At 43.2% G+C, this 22,480-nt stretch overlaps 3 protein-coding genes across 5 annotated transcripts in view; all 3 read right to left on the bottom strand.

Annotated features, from left to right (window-relative positions):
* LOC306840079 (signal-induced proliferation-associated 1-like protein 1) overlaps positions 1–13,061 on the bottom strand; it is a 35,860-nt gene extending 22,799 nt beyond the window's left edge. For all 3 annotated transcript variants that reach the window (XR_013781288.1, XM_079369132.1, XM_079369131.1), the window contains exon 1: positions 12,813–13,061. The gene's annotated coding sequence lies outside the window, so the exon portion shown is untranslated. The remainder of the gene's footprint in view (positions 1–12,812) is intronic.
* Positions 13,062–14,509: 1,448 nt separating this feature from the next.
* gpx2 (glutathione peroxidase 2) lies at positions 14,510–15,723 on the bottom strand. The gene is made up of 2 exons (XM_079370600.1): positions 15,430–15,723; positions 14,510–15,276 (listed from the first exon to the last, which is right to left on the bottom strand). Exons 1-2 carry the CDS (start codon positions 15,649–15,651, stop codon positions 14,923–14,925), a joined length of 576 nt encoding a protein of 191 aa, XP_079226726.1. The 5' UTR covers positions 15,652–15,723; the 3' UTR covers positions 14,510–14,922.
* Positions 15,724–16,035: 312 nt separating this feature from the next.
* LOC306840905 (ras-related protein Rab-15-like) lies at positions 16,036–20,891 on the bottom strand. The gene is made up of 7 exons (XM_079370485.1): positions 20,623–20,891; positions 19,321–19,381; positions 19,138–19,198; positions 18,955–19,032; positions 18,703–18,792; positions 17,245–17,310; positions 16,036–17,164 (listed from the first exon to the last, which is right to left on the bottom strand). The coding sequence occupies exons 1-7, from the start codon at positions 20,744–20,746 to the stop codon at positions 17,015–17,017; spliced, it is 630 nt and encodes a 209-aa protein (XP_079226611.1). The 5' UTR covers positions 20,747–20,891; the 3' UTR covers positions 16,036–17,014.
* Positions 20,892–22,480: the final 1,589 nt, after the last annotated feature.

Here is a 22,480-nt window from a genome sequence, read left to right as displayed (position 1 = left end):
ACTGTCCTGATATCAAGCGTCCGTAGCGCAAAATACTATGAAGTTATTTCTGCTCTCCTTTTGTTTCATGTCATATTTCAGTAGCGGCACATCGCTGCTGCTAAATTCATATAAAGGAAACACTGCAGTGACAAAGTAGATGGATTGCTGGATGTTGGCGTTTGTTTACGTCGTGTCGTGTTGTGTTCTTTGTTTGTTAGCGGTGTACACTGTGTCACGTTGCTATAATGTAAGACGATTACGTAGCTGACGCAGCTTTCGGCATCCGGCTAAGACGCCGCCTACCAAAGAGGGCACGGTTGGCGGTGGACACGCAAACAGGATCAGGCTTTACCGAAGTAAACCGTACCAACCTGTACTGATCCGCACCGGGCCGCTTAGTGGAAACGGGACTTAAGGATTGTATCCCAGACTCAAAACCTCAAACTCTTCCACAGACGGAAAGCTGTCTGGTAGGGGGAAAAAAAAATAAAATCTGCCGTCAGAATATTTCCTACACAGCATCAATCTGAGGAGTGTGGGGTTACGTGAGGTCTCTACACATCCACAGCAGCCTGTGGGCACAACACACGCACAGGAAGTAAGAAAGCAACCTCGACCACTCCCCTGTCTCCATCTGTGCTGCTCTTTTTTTTTTTTTTCTCTCCGATCTTCTTCCCTGCATCTGTCCTCGTGTGTGTGCATCTGGCAGAGGACCAGGCACTAACCTGCCCGTCTGATTGGGCAAACCTGAGGAGCTGACACCTCCGGAGGAAAACAGACGAGGCCTGCTGGCAGACAAACGATAACTCGCGTCACCCAACCGCGAGGCAAGATCCTGGAATTCCACCAATTTCAGCGCAGGAAGCGGTGAACGTGTGTGTGTGTGTGTGTGTGTGTGTGTGTGTGTGTGAGGTGGGGGAGCGAAGGAAGGCATGTTCAGGCAGACTCTGTGAGTGTAGAGCAACACTGACTGTCCAAGTGATAGCCTGTTATAACACTTCACAGTGTTGCATGACTTTAAAACAACAACAGCACTGTCCTCTATCAGGCCTGAATCTACAAAATAAAACCCCATGAAGAGAGATCAAATCAAAACATGAGCCGACAAATTGGTCTTCTGTGCAGACATGCAAGCACTCCAAAACCGTATCGACACTCCTCATCATCACCGTCGCTCTGTGATGCGGCGCTGCTCTGCACTTAGCGCTATCACTGCAGCACAGTTCACCAAGTTAAATGGGCAGAGCTAACTCCTGGCAGAGTGAATTTCCCTCAAAGAAGACAGTTCTGGAGGAGCGCCGGGATATATTGTCGTCCATCGTCTCCTGCAGGGCGTCCTCGAGTCTTCCTCCTTTTCTTATCCGACAAAACGCTCCGGCAGGGTTTTCACACTTTGCGTGGGAGAGACAGCGGGATTAATGCTCACTTGAAGCACTTGACATAGTTTAAAGTTAGCCATGACAAAACCCCCGCCTGTTTCCGATGTCATTATGTGGGTGGGTGAGGGGTTTTCACAATGACAGCCTTTGTCAAACTCCTTGAAGGCCATTTACCTTTATAAAAAAAACTAATTACACTGCTTTCAGCTTAGGTGGTCTGCTTTGTCTGGAGTAAAGAAGGGTAACTACTCAGACTTTAATCTATTAGCTGCCCCTTCAAAATAAAAGGTCTTACACTAGTAGTCTATTCATGGTATGTAGCTCCATAAATACATCCATCTACAGAGGCTGAGCAAGGCTACGTGTCTCATATTTGACGGGAGGCTACAGATGACTTGTCTTTACTGAAAAAGCTCGGATTTAAGCTCGTCAGCTTTTAAAAGTGGTTGCCTTATGAAGACCAATGGGGAGGAAGCGAGTGTGTCGCTGCCTGAAGAGGAATGTAAAAAATGATAATGAGGCGGCGGCCTGGCTCCTGAACTGCAGCCGTCGGGATCTGAGGCTTAAAAAGTTGAAGTCTGCTTTGGGCTGCACTTTCCCTCTCCCTGCTCCCTCTTCTACCCGCCGTCTCCAACCCGAGGACTCCATTAGGGAGCGCTTCGGCTCCTGATGCACACGGACAGGTACACGCAGAGGCAAAAGCTCTCTCTCTCACATACACACACACACACGACAAAGCAAAACAGACATCATCAGTTGATTTAAGCGTAAACTCTGGAAACTCATGGGACAAAATCTATTTTGGCAAAAGACGAACCAAACAACGTTTTGCTCATGGACCACATTACTTATTTGTTCCCCATCAGCCCAAAGAGATGCACATTGTATAAGAAACAACCCGTCTCAAACCAAAGTCACCTTCTTTTGGAAAACACATGGATTCAGTGTCTTCTTAAAGGTGCATCTGCAGATTTGGTCGAGGAATGTGAAAGCAGATTCTGGTGGTAGATGTTACACAAACTGTCCTCGGAGGAGGATGTGGTGCCCGTGTAAATCTCCTGCTGGCTTTTTAGCTCCAAACATCGTCACCAGGGAACCCTTATGTTTCTCTGAATCAAGTTAGTGGATTTAGTTCAGAAAATATAGCGACTGAGACTTCTTTCACTTCTCCAACTTTCACTACCAAATCTACTTCGTGCAACTTTAATCTATGTTTTAATTTAAAAAAAAAAAAGGGACGTCGTCATTTTGGCCTCAAAGTCAGATACTGTGATTTTGAAAAACTTTTTATCTCAGTCTTTCAAGAATGTGATGAAGGTGTATTCAGTTAATCAGCTTGTTCAGTGTGTATCTTCTATTTCAGTAACAGCTACTTTATTTCATAAAATTCAGACACACTGCTGAAGCTCTGCAGTCAAGTATTATAACAGCAGTAGCATTTAAGTGGTGTGTGTGTGTGTGTGTGTGTGTGTGTGTGTGTGTGTGTGTGTGTGTGTGTGTGTGTGTGAGATTGTTGGTGAAGGATCAAAGCAGTTTCACATTCCCAATCAAAGGCTAAATAGCCGATATATGGTTTTTGGAGAACCATAAAGCTGAGAGTAGTACTTTGCACTGTGTCATCAGCTCTGGCTCTTGTGTCAAAGTTCAAACTCTCAACCGTCACTATAACCAAACTCTCACTGCATACAGTAGATCACCTGGCAATCAGGCTCTGGTAACTGTTGATAACCATCCATCGCCTGATAATATTCACACAAACCCTTTGAAAATGGTTTCCCCCGTCTTTAATTTGCAGGCCAAGTGTGTGTGAGGGAAGTACAGAGGAGACAACATCAGCGCAAAGAAACGTTCCCTCGGATAATTCCTGGCTTTTCTTGGTGCGATGTATTAATCTAACGCTGGTCTGCTACTTTGTGACTGTAAGCAGAGAAGTCCTGCTGTGTCCTCGGCTGCCTGCAGATTTAACCTCAAAGAAAGGGGCTATAAAATGTGATACAAATATTCCACTTTAACCCCACCAAGCAAGCACACCATCTTTCTTCATTTCCACACAGGAAGGCACTGCCAGACTACATACCTGCTGCACCGTTTCCTCCAGGTGACCATGCTTTAAGATTTATAGGAGAGCATCTTGTTGGGACCGCGGCTCTCACGATCCTAAAGTCTCTTTCACCTCCTGTTTCTAAACTCTTGAAGGGGCTTAAGGAGTCTCCTCCCTTGGGTGTCATGTATTGTATCTACAATCTGAAGGTTTATGGCTTATTCACTTCGCATTAAGTTGGGCGACTTCCATTTACTAAAAATCCAGGCGTGATTTTGGTTCGACACATTTTTGCATTGGCTGAACTCAGCGAGCAAGCTGCTTAGGCTAACCCCACTGCAATGGGAGCATTTCCCAGCAGCGTGCCTTGTTAAACAGGGAAGTGTGGGCAGGGGCAGAGAGGTGTTTATTGGGGCATAGTATCCTTTACTCACCAAAAAAAAGGTAAATATGCCCTTTTTAAGTATCTGAAAAGCAGATGTGTTACAGACTAAATATTCCCAGCTGAGTGTGGGCTTGGCAAACAGCAGTGTGTGGGTGTGCATGTTTGTGTGTGTGTGTATTTGGATGGAGCATTTCCATCAGTTGAGGATTAAAATAGAAGGGATGCGAGAGTAGCAGCAGCATAATTAACAGTATTGATGCAAGGAGGAGGGCTGAGTGAGTAGTCTGTGTTTGCCGTCTATAATTCAGCCTCTCCACGTGCCAGGAGCCGGAAGGGGGGGGGTACTTCCAAACCTGCCATTATTTCATTATGAGATCACAGGCAACCTCCTAGCACAACAAATCAGAGTTAGCCGGCAGCGCTGCTCACGCATCTTGTGCATGAAGAAGCGCGTCCGTATTTACTTTGACTCGACACATCTCTGCGGCGGCAGAGGAGTCATTGAGCCTGTAGGAAAGTTTGGAAAACAGATAAACAGAGTGGTCATCCACCCATCAATCATCAACTAGATCATCGTATTTGATCGTGCAAAAGGCTGGTGCTTTAGTGTGTGGCGTGCACCCACTGGCCACTCCAGGGTTGGGGGCATCCAGTGGTCACACACTCTGCGTGCCAGCGAGCCATGCTTTGTGCATGAGCGCTCTCATCACTGTCCAGTGCGAGTCCGAGCTGGGCCAATACAGCCAATTATGCCGAACGCTGACGACAGTCGATAATATTCCTGAAAATCCTCTTGCTTCCAGACAAAGCAGGCATGACATGAAAACAAATCTTTACTGGAGTACTCATCACATGGACTCGCTGTTCCTGCTGGAAACAAAACGTATCGATGACTTCACATTAGTCCTGTTATTGAGAGCTTAGAGTTAGCAGACGGTAAAGTTGGTCACTCAGTGAACAAACGACTCTGCTGATGTCAGGGGAAAAGGGCTTTAGAGGCCACGAGTGGGAATGATGGCTTATCCTTGTCTTCCTGATACCTCTGCTCAAGATAGGTTGTCTTTGGATAGGCCTGCATTACTGTTAAATGTTCAGTGCCATTTCCACCTGTATTATTTTTTTTACATGAGATGTAAAAAAAAAAACACAAAATAGGGCCGGACAAATAATCGAAAATCCAATTCAATTAAAAAAAAAAAAGTAGTAGTCCCCAGGGGGCAATTCAAGGTCACACAGAGCAGCGAATGAGCGACAGTGCAGCTATGCTAAAACATTTCACCAAAATAAGAGTCAACAAAGAATAAAGTGTCAAAGAAGAATCAGTGAAAATAAATGGAAACCGACATTCAGAACCTCAAACAAGTAATGTCCGTCATTTGGACGCATTTTGTCTCGAGGGAAGAAGACACAATTTATTAATTGTCTGTAGTTTGATAGAAGTTCATTTCTACTTGAAAACTAGAATGTGGCGTTCTCGTTTCAGGCACTATTTAAACGTGATATTGATTTAGAGGTTGTATGGCCCAGCCCTACAACAAAAACATAATGATCTTGTTTTTTTATGTATCGCAGTGCGGCGCTGGAGCGAGACAGGGCAAAGGGTGACAGCAGTTAGATCTTCGTACAACTGCGAGTGTGCAGCAAGGTCGGTCGACGGCAGTCTGACAGATTCTCACAGCGTGGGGGGGGGGGGGGGTTAATGTGACAGATGTCTGTGATGTTTGGAAGTCGTCCCCTCACATCCTCTGACTCATTACACAGGTGGCACACGAGCCAAACCACAGCAGACAGCCGAGGAAGAAATCTTGACCGCTCTCAGCACATTCAAGTAAATCCCATTTGGAGCAGTCACAAACATTGAAATAGTGTTTGGAGACGTAATGTGCCCATGAATCAACCACGCTATCTGTTTCTAATACAAAGCCGCAATAAGTGAAAGCTCCAGATCAGATAACACCGTGGCAGGAAAGGCAGCTGCGAAGATCTCCGATCACATGAAACCCACGGCGAGCGCTCATCTTGTTGCTGAATCGTTTTAGAGAATGAAATACTTTGGGAATGACACGCTGGGCTGTTCATCACGGTGACGGCGGTGTCTGGACACGTTGTGGTGAGGCGATGTGATTGGAGGTAGGAGCAGCTGTGTCATTAGTCAGTTTGTGCAGGGTTAGGACTCTGCTGAGCGGACATGAGAAACAAGAGCTTCACTGCATTCACGGAGGGTTTAAACCACCCCAGAGAACACCAACAAATCTATCAGGAGATCGCTCGACATCTCCTTTTGAGTGCATTAGTCAATTATCCATCGATCAGCGGCTTAGCTTTCAAATACAACTCCGCAGCAGTCAGGGGAAAAGCAAAACACATCGTTTGATTGCTCAGATGAATGGCCATAACGTGACGCGTTTCAACTGTGCAAGGATTCCCCACAGACAAACATCCGATGGCAGCGCTGCTGGAAACAATTAAAGCCTCAGCTGAGAGAGCAGCAGTCAAAAGGTAAACACAGCGAGCCCTCCTGAAAGGCTAAAGTCAAGGTGAAAGCTTGATTTATTTCCCCTTACATCGGCCAAATAGCCGCTGTGCTGCCACCAGACATTAATCGTCTCTCTAGTGCAGAGGACATTCTGTACAATTTTTGTAATGAACCCTTTTTTTAGTTTGCGAGGATAGAGGCAGCAAAGCAATAATGGGATCTTGCCAGGTAAGCAAATTAAAAAGGTAATGGCATTTGCTGCAGTGCTGGGGACACGGGTGGGGGGGTGCTTCAGTGAGAGTTGACATAAGGACCAGTGCAAAGAGGGGGGGGTGGGGGGGGGGGGGGCTACAAAGGCAGGTGCTTGTTATCCTTGCCGAAATCCTCAGGGGGATTCTCTGCCGTGTCTCTGGAGGAGCCCGGCTGACTGTGCTGTCCCTTACGGCTCAGAGGACGGCCTGATTCCGAGTAAGGACTCAGTGGAAGGCTCAGGTGTGCCACAGTGATCAGAAATATTTGACAGACCTGCCAAGTCGATTGTAAATGTACAGATCTGACTGCAGAGCGAGCTGATGAGAAGACAGAATCCACTCTTAACGCTGTGGCAAAATGAGGCCCTCCGACCGTTTCTCCATCATTGATTTTGGCACGTGGCCAGAACATAGCACAGTGCACTTCCAGTCCAATTATAAACAGTCAGGCCGTAGAGTTAATCAATTCATACTGAGTCATTTGGGATGCGATAAGCCAGCTAGTGTTGCATAACGGGGGGGGGTTCCTTGCTAAATCACAGTGTGCCAGAGAACCTGCACAGTGTGCTGCATGCTGCTTGCCCTGCACCGCACTGCAATCACCAGTTGGGACTCTCCAGCCTGCTCGACCAATGACGTTCATGCTGCTGCACAAAGAGATTGCATGCACGCCACTGAAGCCCAAAGTGTTTGTTTTAAAAAAAACAACAAAAAAAACATTTCTTTTTCAATTAAACACAGCTGATCTTAAATCGTACCACGTACAACGGCGAGCAGACAAGATTCATTAATCAGACACCGTCAGACAGCTACCCGAATTTTTCCCCTGTTTTTTTTCGTTATTTTTTTTGTAGCTTCATGGATACAGAGCAAAGCTGACAGCAATTACAGTAACAGGCCCGCCCCCCCCCCCCCCCCCCCCCCCCCCCCCCCCCATCACCTTTCCTCCCCCAATAATCAGCATGTAGCATCCCCACAAGTCACAGAAGTGGGACAGATCATCAGCAACGTTTGACTGTGAGCCTCCTACATATATACACGTTGTTTCCCTAACATGTGCTGCATATTTTAACACGTGATCTAGATGTCTGTGATCTGAATGTATGGACTTATAGCCATCTAAAGTTAGGAGCTCGGTGGCCATTATTGCCAGCAGCGTTTCCAAACATTGGTAATGCATGTAATCTATGTGCCCATTATCATATTGACACAACAGCTTTCAGTTTCACACGTGTTTCTCCTGTGGCAGCGCTGCAGGGCCGAGTATCCAGGAACACATCGATGAAACGTACAGGAAGCAGGCCAGTGAGAGAGGAAAGGCAGGGTAAGCAGTCGTGTTTGTTATTTGCTCGGCTCTATCTGCCCCGGACACCTGGAGCAACATGGAACAGGAGTCTTAATCCATGAATCACAGCACTGTTATTCACTGTATACCACAACTGCTACACTACATGAAGTTATTTCTGACACTTGGGTAATAACGCTGAGCAGTCACAGCGGGGACGTTTCCGACAGAAAACACTCTGATCTCTGTCCATTTCAAACTTCTAGTTGTTAATAAGAAAACATCTGCTCATTCGTCCGTCTCAGCTTCACTTCGAGCAAAGCAGGAAGAGGCAGGATGGATTCCCTGGTCCCATAGCGGAGGATGTGGAATTTAAGAGCAATGTAAAAGGAAGGAATTTCTTTGGACTTTCAGTGCTGGAGTCGGGAAACCAAGCGCGATGCAGACTACAAGCTTTTCACTATTCTGAAGAATGTGCCGGAGAAAAACCCCACACAGTGTTTTGTTTGACTTCACATCATAGTGAGAAAAAAGAAAAAAAAAAAGGCTCCTGGAAGTAACGAAAACATTTGTAAGCATGAGCAGGAATGAGGACCAGCTGAACAGACCTGTCTATGCATTGAGATCTGTTTTGAGCTCAGCCATGACCAAGCCCTCACACATTCCTGTCTGCCTATCAGATTTCTGTCCACACCAGGGACAACAGCATAAACCTCAGTTAGCTCTGTTTTTTTTTTTTTTTGTTGGAAGTGGAATTACTTTCCACATGAGCTCGGCATGGGGCACGCGGGCCTGTAGCTCCACTTTGGTGTTTTTGATTCTTCTCCACCCCCCCCCCACCCACCCCCCCCCCCCCGAGCAGAGCGTTCTGTAATCCGCTCCAGGGAGAGCACACAGGCCAAACACAGAGACACAGAGAGTGTAGCAACTGGCAAGACATGTCAAGACAATGCCGAGCGCGTCACCAGTGTGCGGCAGCGAAGAGATAGCCTGCAGGAACACATCATCAACACAATCCCAGATTTCATGATGGAAAGTTTTTTTTTTTGTTTTTTGTCACAGTGTTTTCATTTTATTCTTCATCCTCGCACAACCTTCTGCGCCGTATCCCGACGTTTGTGTCGGTTTGTTTGAAGCTGGGTCAGAGCAGAAAGAGGGGGAATTTCTGAGTGTCTGATCCCCACATGACTGTGGGTTTTGGTTAAGAGTTCAAAAAGTTGGGTGCAGGACGCCAGGAACCAATCCTAGAGATGTTGCTTTAAGTTCTTGAGCATGTGTGAGATCTGAAAAGAGACCTCACTGTTATTCCAGATTAAAACAAATAGCCGCACATTTCCCCCTCCGACTTCACTTCCTCTGTGATTGTAAACTCAACAGAATCTCTCAGGAGATAATTACAGGGTCATAACTCCCAAGGTCAAAATTCCCCAAACTTCTGTGGCAGGTGGGGTGAAGAGGAGGGGGATTTTTGTCCTTTTGTCTGCGAGGCATTTATACGGTGACACTGCTCTGAAAAGGATTACATCACCGCCATTGTGGCGTCCGAGCCCTCTGCCTATCTCCCAACGCCCGGTATAAAGCGGCCCCGTCCGATCCACACAAAGAAAGAGCATTCCAACAGTTTAGCAAGCAGGAAACGTAGATCAGCATTCACACCTCATTACAGTCAAACTCATCGACCCCGTCAAAAAAAAACCACCGGAGGGCAAATTATCATCAAGTCTTCTGACTTCTGACTGTGAGCTGACTAATACTGGACAGACACATCACTCATGTTAACCCTGATGGAGCTTCCCTTTTTTTATTGTGTCAAACCTCATTCACATATGACTCACTTTGCGTCTGTGGTAGAACTTACAGGCACGGAGAAACCGGCCTGGTATCTTAACACTGGGCATGTTGGTTTGCTCCAGATCACCCAGGGACATATCTGAAGGACTGTCCGTCCTCTACTCTCTCATCAGGGACAAGAAGTTGTGTGTGAAAGGGGGCCGGAGTTTAACAGGCAGCGATCAATAGTTAGGATGGAAGATCATGTTAAAAATCATTCAGCTTTGTCGGGGTCAGAGGCGCTGCTTGTCGACTGGCAAGGCAGGCAACTTGCTCGGGACCCCCATGTCACTTCGGGGGGCACCCTAGGGCTGACAAACTTCCAACCACAGTTGTAGCTCTAAAACCCTGTTTCCACCGAGCGGTCCGGCTCGGTTCGTCTCGGTACGGCACGCATTTTACGGCGTTTCCATAGACTAAGAAAGATTCTCAAATAACGGATCCGTACCGTTCCACTTTTTGGGATCCTTCAGTTGGGGTGCCAAGAATGTGGAGCCGACCCAAAAAAGTGGAGCTAAACACTGCAGTCCGCTGATTGGTTGAAAGAATCGTCACTTCCCATATTATGTCGGCAAACAAAACTCTGCCGTGTTTAAATCATTGACTGTAAACACACAGGTGATTGTTTACATATTTCTCCTCGCGGCACACAGCCTTCTCTGAAACAAAGCTTGATTGAGTTTTTGTAACAAAGAGTCACATGACAGTGACAAAGTGGATGAACTGCTGGATGTTTTTCAGCATTTTTTTTGTTTTTGTAGCGTTTTTCTCCTTTGTTGAATTTATTAGTTAGCGGTTAGCTGTTAGCAGTTAACTACTATCATATGGCGCTATTTACATAGCGGCTATCGTCATCCAGCTGACACGCCGCCTACCAAATAGGGCACGGGTGGCTGTAGAAACACAAACGGGATCGGGCTTAATCGAACCAAACCGTACCGATCCGTACCGGACTTCTGTGTGGAAACAGGGCTTAAATGTGCAAATTTCACAATGACAGGAGGAAACCCCCCCCCCCCCTAATGGGGCTCCATCTGACAGCACTCACTCTTATTGCCCTGCTGAGCGTCTCATGAATTACCCTTGTGCAAACCAAAGTTTGTCAATGAAAATCACTGGACAATGAAGAAGAACGATCTGTCTGGGAGTAAAAAGGAAATGAGGAAGAGCGTCATCATACAGGTTCATAAAAAAAAGGGACAGGAGGGGCCCCGCAATCAAATTTTGCCCACATGGTGCCCCAACACTGTAGAATCGCCACTGGTCAAGGTAACAAAGGAGCAGCACTCGAAACTGTAAAGCGCCTGCCCATAGCTTTCTTTAAGGCCATTAAAGAACCAATAATAATAATAGATATAAATCTTCTTTGTCATTAAACATGTAAACAGTTCATTTAGGCCTTCAGTGATGGCCACTTAGCATAATTACAGCCGACACATTCCAGAGTGGCAAATTATGAAGCGGCACAATGCTCCTCTTGTTGTCGTCTTTTATCTTTGCTCCGGCTATTCCCAGCGAGCCAGCCCACGAGAAACAATAGAAACATACGCTCAACTTAGCAACAGGAAGCATCTCTGTGTGAATACGTGGGCACCTTTAAAAGAGTCCACCACGAACGGCAATAAAAACAATTGGTATTGTTCAGAGAGATGATGCAAAGAGGTGGAAATAGAAACAGTGTTCTTCAGTAATAAAGCGGGGGGAGGCCTGTTTGTGGCGATGACAAACACGAGACGCCATGTTTATTCTTCGAGAACATGTTAAAGTTACACGTAAAATAACGAACTCACTTTTGCACTTTCATCTTGCAAACCTACGAGTGTCACACAGCTGTCTTAATCGTCTACTTCTTTTCTGAAACAGTGTTTTTGCTGCAGCCTACATCACAGACTTGTCGGCCCCCTGTGGCAGATTATAACAGAATGGATGACTTCCCAGATAGTGACATAAACCTGCTGAATTTGCATCAGATTAATCCAATCGAAGAAAGCAAGATGCATTCCAGTTTGAGTAATAGCTACGATTCAGAGACAAAGCTGAGATTAGTCTCACTTGTAAAAAATAAATAAATAAATAAATTAAAGAAGATAAATGGCTGTGCGGCTCTATGATCAGTCATGCCAGGTCAGCTAAGCCTATGAAGAATGCTCAAATCCTTGATCTCAGTCCAAAGTCGAACTCAAAGCTTCCTATTAATTCACCTGACTCATGCCAAGTTATCCAATGAGCACTGCTACAGGGGCAGGTTGCTATAGGAGCTGGGGGGGGGGGCTCTGGTTTGTTACATGATATTATGTACATATGCCAGTTTAGCACACAATCCTTCATATGTTTGTACTTTGAAAAGGTTGGCACAGTTTACTGGTTGATCCTCACTATCTGAACAAATCTCTTTTTGCATTATGCCCCTGCTTTGCCAGATCTTATTCTATCAAAGTGACATGACCGCTGCAAAAATTGGGATTTAGCTGACTGAATACCATAAGGCTACAATAGAGACCTTGATGCAGAATATTTTAGGATTTGGCTGAACTGGCTTGATTTGATCTGCTCATTAAAAAAAGGTGATGAACTAGAGCCGGCTATAGACAAATCAGAGCTTTCAGAGCCAGGCAGATGTGGCACGAGGGAATCACCTGTCCGTGATCTCCCCTCGATTCCTAATCCCGCAGCCTAGTTAAACAAATAAACGGATTTTTTTAATGCCTACACAGGGTGACAGCTACACATTTTAAAGTTACATGTCGTTGGGTTTTGTACACGACACCACCTGTGAAACGTCTTCCTACAGCTGTGCTGTGAACAATGCCCTTGACATATAGCCACAACGACGCAGCCTGTACATTCTGACTGCCACATTGAATGTCGGGAAAAAAACATTTTTTCGACTACCACCGACCCCATTAGTTAAAAAAAAACACAGCGGCACTCACAGCCTGCTGGCTCAACACTGCACCTTCACACTGCACAATGATGTGCTTTGTCCACAGACAGCCGACAGATGTTGTGTGCAAACACCTTCACTGCACAAAGCTAGCACAGCGTTAACGACTCACCTTTTCTCCCGTCTTTCGCTTTTAGGTGTCACGCAAAACGAAGCGGGGTTTTTCCTCCTTTTGTTTCAACTCAAGTCTAATAGCTAACTCCGACACACAAACTGCGCAGCGCGTTTTTTCCTCTTACCTCCGCAGGGGAAACAAGTCCGCTCCGTTTCAACCAGAAAGTGCTCCGCTGTCCTCCTCCGAAAAGGCAACTTGGAAGTTTGATAGAAAGTTAGGTGTTTGCCTCGCTGCGCTATGCAGCTGCAGCAGAGATGAGATCATTCAGGCAGACTCCCCCACTCTCTGCTCGCTCTCTCTCTCTCTCTTTCACTCTGCCCCGGAGTCTCGCGAGAGAAGGGTAAACGTGGGAAAGCAAACGTTTCCGTGGCAACAGTGCTCACCTGTGGTGTGTTTACGATCGTGAGGGTAAACGAAGAGTTCTCACTCTGTGTCGATAACATGGGTTGTGAATTATATAAACTAATTAATATATTAATCTTCTCTTCTCTTTGCAGTCCAGAAACAAACATTATTTCAAGTTTTTACAAATTTGACCACAACTTAGGCTACTGACATGTCTTATTGTTTATTAATAAACACAAAAGGAGCTCCGTTATCAACCTGACCGTGTTAAACATGGGATTGTCGAAAAAACATCCAAAGCCGTATTCAACACTGTTTTAAAGCTACCTTTGAAAGCATCATGCCTTTTGTAAAATTATCTTATTTACCTGGGCTATATTTTTCTTGTTTAGGACAATATTACTACCCTACTAATTGGTTACAGCTGGATATCAAAGACAGATAGTGCAGGTTCAAAGAAGTGGTTAAGAAAGATTATAGCAACAACAGGTTATTAAGAAGCATATTAAAATAGCCTATTAGCAGAACATATCGTTGAGGATGGGTACTGAATTTAAATTCAGTTTTGCACTTAACGACAATTCTGTTTTGAATTATAATGCATTATTCATTTAAAGTGTAATTAGTTTAGTTTATCTTCCTATTTGTTCAAGAGCCTGCATTATTATAAAGATTTGAATAGAGTAATTCATTACACCAACAAAAGGATCTTTGGAGATAATTGTTCTACGAACTGTGAGTAGAGGAGCAGTGAAGGGGTGGAGGAAAGTCCTCCTCTTACATGTGCTGCTTCTTATGAGCAATAATACATACCTTACTGTCAACAGCAGACCGGCAATCCTTTAAGAGATATATCAAATGCCCTCGTGTCATAACTACATATACTGTATATTTAAATATGAACTGCAAAGAGCGACTTTACATGTATGCTCATACATGTCTACATACAGTCTAAAGAGAGTCTGGTTGCAGGTTCTTTCAATGTTGTCCCTGCAGGGACTTGCTAAACATACCATGGCTCTGGTCTGTGTGGCCTGTGGCTATGACATCATCAGCTGCTGAATGTGAATAGGAGCGGATGTGCAGAAAATCCATTGCTTATCTGCAAACCTTGAAAACAATGCAAACAGTGCATAGGAAATTAAAGCTGGATAAGATCTCATTAAAAGTGGCAAGCATTCCTGCAATTTTATTTGGCTACTTGTATCAGCAATTCTTAAACAGAGCTGAGGTCAAGCAAACATATAGCAGTGAATCAGCATTATTTAGAGGGGTGCATATAAGTTGATTAACTAAGAGTTTAAGTGTGTAATAATGATACTGCATCATAATTCCATACCTTTCAAGGGTATTTCAAGCTGGCCACACAGATTTGTGTCACCTCATATAAGGGGCATAAGTCTTTATATAAGTTCAACAGACTGTACACGATTCCATTAAATCATATAGAGAGAGAGAATTGTGGCAGTGGTTTTAAGGTTTTTATTCCAGAGCAAACATTGTGTGAGTCTGTGTGTGTGTGTGTGTGAGGAATGATAATTTGTTAACACGTGATAGAAGGTACACGTGTAATCAAGTCAGCAGCACCATCTGCTGGCCAGGATCGCATAGAACAGGAACAGAAGTACATTCAAGAGGAAGTCACCTGCTAAAAGTGGTCACTTCTATGAAGTGTATACCTGCATTTAAACTTTAAAAATACAGTAAAATTTCAGTCACATATTTTCAATTATTCCTTAACTTTTATAAGCACTTAAACAGCATCAGATAATGTTCCTACAACTTTTAGAACATCACCATCATTTAATAAGGCTTAAAAGTGTGGAGGACAGCTTATCAGTTTTGAGAGTAATGGAAGAGAAGTTGTAGAGAAGAGGTAGAAGCTACTCTTAAGACTTGGTTAATCTCAGCAGTCTCTGAATGTCAGGCTCTATGTCAATGGTGGGGAACTTTTTGCTATATCTTTTGAAGGGCTCACCTTCTGGCCCAATGAGGAATTTCTCAAAGTTCCAAGAGACATCTGTCCTGCTGATTGGACTCCAGACCAGAAACTTTGGGTCCTGCACGAGGGACTTTGGGTCGTCATCAGGATAAGGGAGCTTGTCTTTGAGATAGGCAAACACTGGGTGTGTGTTTGTGCCGTTGACGTCACACTTCTCAAAGATGGTGAAGTTGGGCTGATAGCCGCCGCCGGGACGCACATGCTGCAGGCAATTCAGGATCTCACCATTGGAGCAGTTCTCCTGCAAAACATAAACATTCACATTTTTTATTTCCAACTCTACAGAAATATTGTCCATAAGGCTCATAGCTATTTTAAATATTTCTGGTGCAGTCAAACCAGATATAACAAGCTCTTACAGGACTGTGTAAAGAATTGATTCTGCTTAACTAACCTGGTATCCAAATTGGTTACAGGGGAAACCCAGGACCACCAGCCGATGAGGGTACTTGCTTTGCAGGAGGTTGAGCTCGCTGAAGTCCCGGGTGGTGGTGCCTCAGAGCGAGGCCACATTCTCTATCAGGACAACCCGGCCCCTGAACACGTTGAAGTCCACGGAGTCTCCCCCCAGCGTGGTGGCCCTTAAGTCGTAAAAGGTCTTCGCGATGAACGTCATCTTGACTCCTTTGCTGCGACACTGGAGGCAGACAGGATCTCAACGTGCGTCTGTATCAAACAGCTTGGTCATGTGACCCGCTTCACAAGAAGAAAGCTGCCTTTCAAGAGTGTCAAATGGCCCTGAAAGAAACTGATCTACACCTGAAATACAATACTCTGATCAGCACTTTTCAGAGAGACTGGTAAAACCACAAGTATAGTCTCTATACTATAGAGAATATACATTTGAACGTATGTATTAAATGGAGGTGTGTTGCCCTATACTTCACAATCTTTGAAGTGTCTGAACTCATGTTTAACTTTTCTGAATTAAATTGGTTTATTGATAGAATTCTTCTTAGATAAAAGTTTAATTCTGAGTATAAATTTGACATTTAAAACAAAGTGTTGATTGTGGAAATCACATGTATTATAGCATTTATTCGGCTTCAGGGTATCTATCACATGTATCAGGTTTATCTAGTCAATGAAAATTTAATATGCGAGCACATCTTTCTTAACTGGGCGATAAAAAAAATGGAATGAGCAACAGCAAAGGACTTCACTTCACTCTATATGTCGTGACTCGACCAAGGCTGAGACACTTAAACAATTTGTAAATATCACAACTTCAATTTATTCACTCATCCATGGCTTGATTTGATCATCCTTGAGTTGAGGTTAAAATTACACATGTATGGCACTTTGGCAGAAACCTGTCAAATTCATAGGCTACAACAAGCAATGACAAGTCACAGTCATCACGAAGAAAGCTGTATGGATTTAGGATGGAAAATAAATGTGCACTCCCCTCAGAAAAAAGGTCATTGAACAAGGCACACTACTGTCTCTTTGAGGAAATAAGTCTGTCGTGTAAATGAATCCACCTGTGCATGGTTTTGAGTTTCAAGGTCTAAATAATTTAACACCATCCACAGGCGACTTTGTTGTAGCATCCATCTTTTCACAGCTTTAGAAGCAGTTGTTTAAATATGGATCTGTGTGTTTTCAATGACTCTATACACAGAATGTAAAGAATATGTTTTAAATTTTAAAATCTAACAGTTAACCATAGGTTGTAAAATATAGATAAGTTATAGACTGAAGTGCATTTCAACAAGGGAAAAGAACAAAGTATTAAAAGTTGAGTGCAGGGATGCTGTCTTTCACTGATAAAATCTTCACTCTTCAAATGGTTTAGTGATCAAGTAAAAAAAAAAAGGCCCTCTGCTGGTTGCTGCTACTAACTGAATTTACCAGAATGTTACTGTATCAAGTGACAAAAGTGAACCAGCCGAGCACCTTCCCAGTCAGGCTCAGTCTGTGTCTGTCAGTGGAAATAGTCTTTAGCAGGAACCATGGTGCTGTGTTTTTTTTTTTCTTTAACAGGCGCATCTCTTCCGAGTGTTTTCATTGGTGTCTTTCTCTGCATCCAGAGCAGCCTGATCCAGGTAATCGTCCAGAGATCCCAGCAGGTCGTCCACGTCTCGCATGTGAGCCTGCAGCACCAGTTCAGTGGCTCGTGTGAAGGACTGAGGGAAGAGGAAAAACAAACATAATAAATTAAGATGCAGCAGGGAGTTCACCAACATGTTTATTTTGGGTGTCCCACCTCAGTGATGTTAGTGCTTGTGGAGGCACTGGTCTCAAAGAAGTCCATCCCATAGTTTTCTGCAAGCTGCATGACCCAGGTAGATATGATAGAAAATACAACATAGTAAGTTTTTATTACAATGAAATGAACTGAGGATTAAGAAGACCCCAGGCTCAACTTAAATAACAATCAATCTGTGTGCAGAAAGACCTTTCCTGTACACACTTTGCCTCTACTTTACCTGGAGTAACAATATAATTCGAATAAAAACACAAATGAAGACAATAAATTAACTTAAAAAACATTCCTATCAAATCAAAAATACAAGTACCTGGTTTGAATCCAGTGTTTCATTTTCTGCCAAACATTTTTCAATAAAGCATTCGTAAATCTAACTTTTATTTTTATCCTATATTTTTTTTTTTAATCTTTCTACCGTTTACACCATGGCTCAGAGACATTTTTCTGTATGTCCATCCACATGTTGAAAAATTGACAATAAAGATTGCCTTGACCTTTTCTGGGTAATTGTACATCAAAGTAATCGTTCTTCTCTTCCTGTAAAATGTTTCACTGTCCGATGACTCACTTTGCACTCGGGACCGTGAACTAACCTTTTGACTAATCAAAAATCTTTGGCGAAGCTAACGATATGATTAAATTCATCCCAGTGCTATGTCCCGTCTTCTGTCTTGTGATTGGTTCTATCCCGTTTCAGTTGGAAATATGAGTATCTAACACGGCGGGTAGATACTTTATAGCTTCTGTTTAATGGTGACTGAACACTTTGTCACTGGGACTCTGTGATTTTATTTTGAGTTTGCTTTGATTTCCTTTTAGAATACATTTTCAGTTACCGAACCCAGAGTTGCGTCGCATTGTGCTGGCTTCACAAACAGGAAGCAGCAACAACTGTAAGGTTCTCAAATTCCATATCATAAAGTGAGAGTGCAGGAACTGTCCTGAACGTCGTCGCGGAGATGATTTGAGGCCACTTGCAGTTCAATCTGAGTGTTTTCAAAGCGAGTATGCGACGTTGAAAAGTGTCCAAGGATCTTTCTAGATCAGCGGCGTGGATCTGCGTCTTCAGATGATGTCCGATATGTAACCAACATCTGTATATGATGCCAATATTAGATCCTTAATGTCCAATCTCTATCATTCATTATCAGCGTGCACCTCCATACCATTTGTAATGGTTCTAAAATAAAGTTTACGCTCACCACGTGTCATTGCATGGACATTTCTAGACAATCGTTTCAGAGGATTTTAAACCGATTTTACTGAACATGTACAGTCTTATATCCCCACCATGTGAGGATAGAAGACATGGATGAAAGTTACTGAGAAAAAAGCATTTTTGTACCTTACTTTGCGTTTATACCTGCCAAACCTGAATGCAAAGCTACATATTTTCTTTTTTTTTTTTCTTCAAGACAATGTAAAATAGACGGAAAAAAAACAAAGAACACCAACCTTGCTTCCTTGGTCCTTTGACACCTGCCTACTGAGCTCATCATCTGATTTGTTTCCAACCAATATCCTCTGCACCTTTTCTGGAGCAAACTACAAACACAACGAGTAAAGAGAGCGCAGAGATAAAGGGCACCATCATGTCACTCACTCTAAACCACAAGCTTCAACAGTGCTCAGAGGTTGCACAAACGCTGGGCGACTTTGAAGTGGAACGAGTACAAGAGAGACAAACAAAGGTGCTTCTTGTCGTACTTCATCCACATCACCGGCCCACATGGCCAGGTGCTGAAAGGACAGCCTGTTTGTGATGTCGTAGACAAAGACGATTCCCTGGATGACGATTGAACAAAAAAAAAAAAAGAGCAACATTTAAAGAACGAAGGTCTCAGTGACTGATGAGCGTGACTCAAAGAATGGCTCCTTTGAAGGGCTCACCTGTGCTCTCCTGTAGTACTGCTTGGTAATGGTTTTATAACGCTCCTGACCAGCTGTGTCCCTGCTCAGACGACGTGAGAGAAAAAAAAAAAAAAAGCATCAGCAGGAGGATCATTCATTCATTTGCACATAAGCATTCTATTAAATCAAAGTCATCAAATACACCTAACTCGCTTTACCTACCATATCTGAACTCGCACCTTGACTCCATCGATTTCTAGTGTTTTCATTTTAAAGTCCACTCCTGCACAAAAAAAGAGAAGAAGAAGAAAAAGAAGGTTTAACAATACTGTAAGTGTCCCGTTAAGACATGACCCCGTGAACGTGACACATTCACGTCTATTCTTCACGCTTTGTGTCTTTTAAACAACACAGACTTCAGACTGAAGCATCCTACTTTTTAAAGTTACATATTCTTCATTTTATTACACAACACAAATAATATTGGGCATACTTCGAAGTTTAAGCTCGTCTCAGCATCGACTGATCACTTCCTTCCTTTTGAGCGTGCAGTTGTTCAGGTGACACCATCAGAAGTGAATGACTCCATTAAGAACCTACGTTTTTTTGCTATCATTGTTACTCATTTGAAAGTAGGGCTTCCGGTGGACCAGAGAAAGTTGCTCTTGAGATAATCTCACAGTATTTTCTTATTCAGCGCTGCTGCTTTCCTCCATCGCTGCAGCCTGTAGATGTGAAATATGCATGCCTATACTTAGGGCCAAATTGATGATGCAAGCCCGGAGGAGCCAGTCTAACATTCTCATACCGTAACACAGGGGATCTAGAAGAAATCAGATGAATGTAATAAGCACTCGGTCAAATAACTTTGGCTAATCCCATAAAGCTTTTCCCACAGCTTCACCTCAAACACCTTCTAACCTGAACAAAGCTCCCCTCTAAACTCCAGTCACAACACAGTGATGCTGCCCAACATGGAGCTATGTGCTGATTGTTCTCTGTGTTGAGGTGGAAGACAATTCCTTCTTATACTATTTCAAAGAGCCTCACAAAGTGTCCTCTGAGAAGTCAAGAGTAGAGGCAGCATTGAAGCGTTATGACCAGATTGATCCAAACAAAGGGATAAAATAACAGAGTTAAAGAGTTGTTTTACATTTGGACTTTCTTAACACTGTTTTTGTGACACATATACGTTTAGACGTGTCTCTCTATAACAACCATAATTGTGTTAGCATTTTTTTATACGGTTTATAAACAAACGTGTATACTGTTTGTATAGATTATTTTCCACTGACAGGTTTTTCTGTTATTTTCAGGGCTGTTGTGGCCTGAGGCACTTTGCACTAATCCTGCTTACTAAAAAGGCCGGTTTCGAAACTTTCAAGGAAACTACAATGAAAATGTCCCATGTTCGACTTTCATTCAGTCAAACTTCTCAATAATGCATTTTGACAGATTAAGGGGGAATGACACAGACACAAAATGACTCTTCACAACTCAGTGAAAACTTGTGGGATGACTTACCGATGGTGGAGATATGTGTAGGGTTAAATTCACTATCCGTGAACCTGCGCAACATACAGGTCTTCCCCACCCCCGAGTCTCCGAGCATGAGCAACCTGACCAACACGTCGTACTGTTTAGCCATGACAAGAAGCTACAATATAAAGAGAGGCATGTTTCTCTCCCACGTAAACTGACTGTGCTCAGTGATGTTCTCCCTTCTCACGCGCACCGTAGCTGCGTGCTGCTTTCAGGGTCCCACGGGAAATCCTGCTTCTGAAAATGAACACGTTTAAACCAAGGCAAACCAAAACTTACAAGAACTCCCATGGTTTTTGCAGAAGTAGTTTATTAAAGGAAATATTCTACAAAAAATGAAAACGGTGATTTTTGTTTTGTGGCTCGCTGGAATATTTGAGCAAGCAAACACATATTGCAGATGGTATTAACAGGCATCCAAATTATTATTTTTTTTCTCCAGTCATCGTGCTTTCTAGTGTGCAGTCTATACACTGCGCGAGTGAATCATATAAATCAAAGGCCAATCTACCATGTTGCCATGAGAACCAAAATATCCCACGGCTCCGGAATGCAGCATCCAACCTGCAACCTGCAGAGGCTGCACCTGGGAGTGGGAGTGACAGCTGGGACACATCAATGAGCTGATTCCAAATTCAATATTTGAACAATACGAGGCAGAGCAATAGCCAGGTTATGAATACTGAGATGATTAGTCTAAATTACTCCGAGAAAACCGCACCCTACTTTACCACAGTTTGATTAAACTCTAAATGCTAAAGTCATTCAAACATGAATCATCTGTTCACATTCTGCTTTAACTGGTCCACTACACTAGGGGTTCCATAACATTTCATCTCAGGACCCCCACTGTGCCTATTTTAGTCATTTATTGTTAGAAAGGCTATATTGCAGAACACAAGTAATCTCCATGTATAAGCTGTAAGACATACATATAAAACATAATAAACAGACACAGGTCATGTTTGTGTATACATGTTTTCATAGACAGCAACAGACTGTTGCAGATATGTGCAAACATTAATATTTACATTCTATGGTGCAAACTCAACCTTAAAGGATAATTTACAGTACTCCCTTACTTTCTTTTCAGCCTAAGTCTTACTTACTATAGTTCTATTTCAAATTCTAATTTCAGTTACAGTTTTCCCAACTTGGGAACCACTACTCTACACTGCCAGTATGTGTTTTAGAGCAAATAAAATCCCTCCAATTTAATTCGTCCATGTTGAGTAATGGCCAGAATGTCTTCCATGAATTGTGTCCTTTGTGGTTACCAATAAAAAATCTTCCCATACTTACTGTTATAATCTTAAACATTGAACTTGCTTTAAAAAACACAAGTTAAATGACATTATTTTTTCAAAGTGAGGCCATTTCTCTCTCTGAGCCAAACAGAGAGACTAACACGTTTTTATCACTCACAGGCTGGACTACTGTCACACTATCATTAGGGTCTACCTACAATCAGCTTCAACTAGTACTAAACCTTGCCACAGGCCAGAAGAGTTGACATTACACCTGTTTGAAAATCTTTACACTGGCTAACTGTTGGTTTTTAAACTTCACTTTTTTTCTGTACTTTGAACTGCAGTTGAATTTGTCTGAAAGGTTCTATATAACATAAAGTTTGATTATTTCTATAATTCAACTTAAGTCACTTCAGTTACCCGCAGCTCCTTTTAAACACATGAACTTCACTTTTAATGGGCTTGACTTCATCAAATCACTCAAGTATTTCCCTACAAACAAATTCAAAATAGTATCAGACGATTGTCATTTAAAGACCAAAGAACAAGAGCTATAACATGATGTTATTAAAAACAGGTTGAGTCAAAAA

Source organism: Symphodus melops, assembly GCF_947650265.1.
Source record: "Symphodus melops genome assembly, chromosome: 19".
NCBI lineage: Eukaryota > Metazoa > Chordata > Actinopteri > Labriformes > Labridae > Symphodus > Symphodus melops.
The sequence above is the reverse complement of the archived record's forward strand: the minus strand, read 5'-3'. Positions and strand labels throughout refer to the sequence as shown.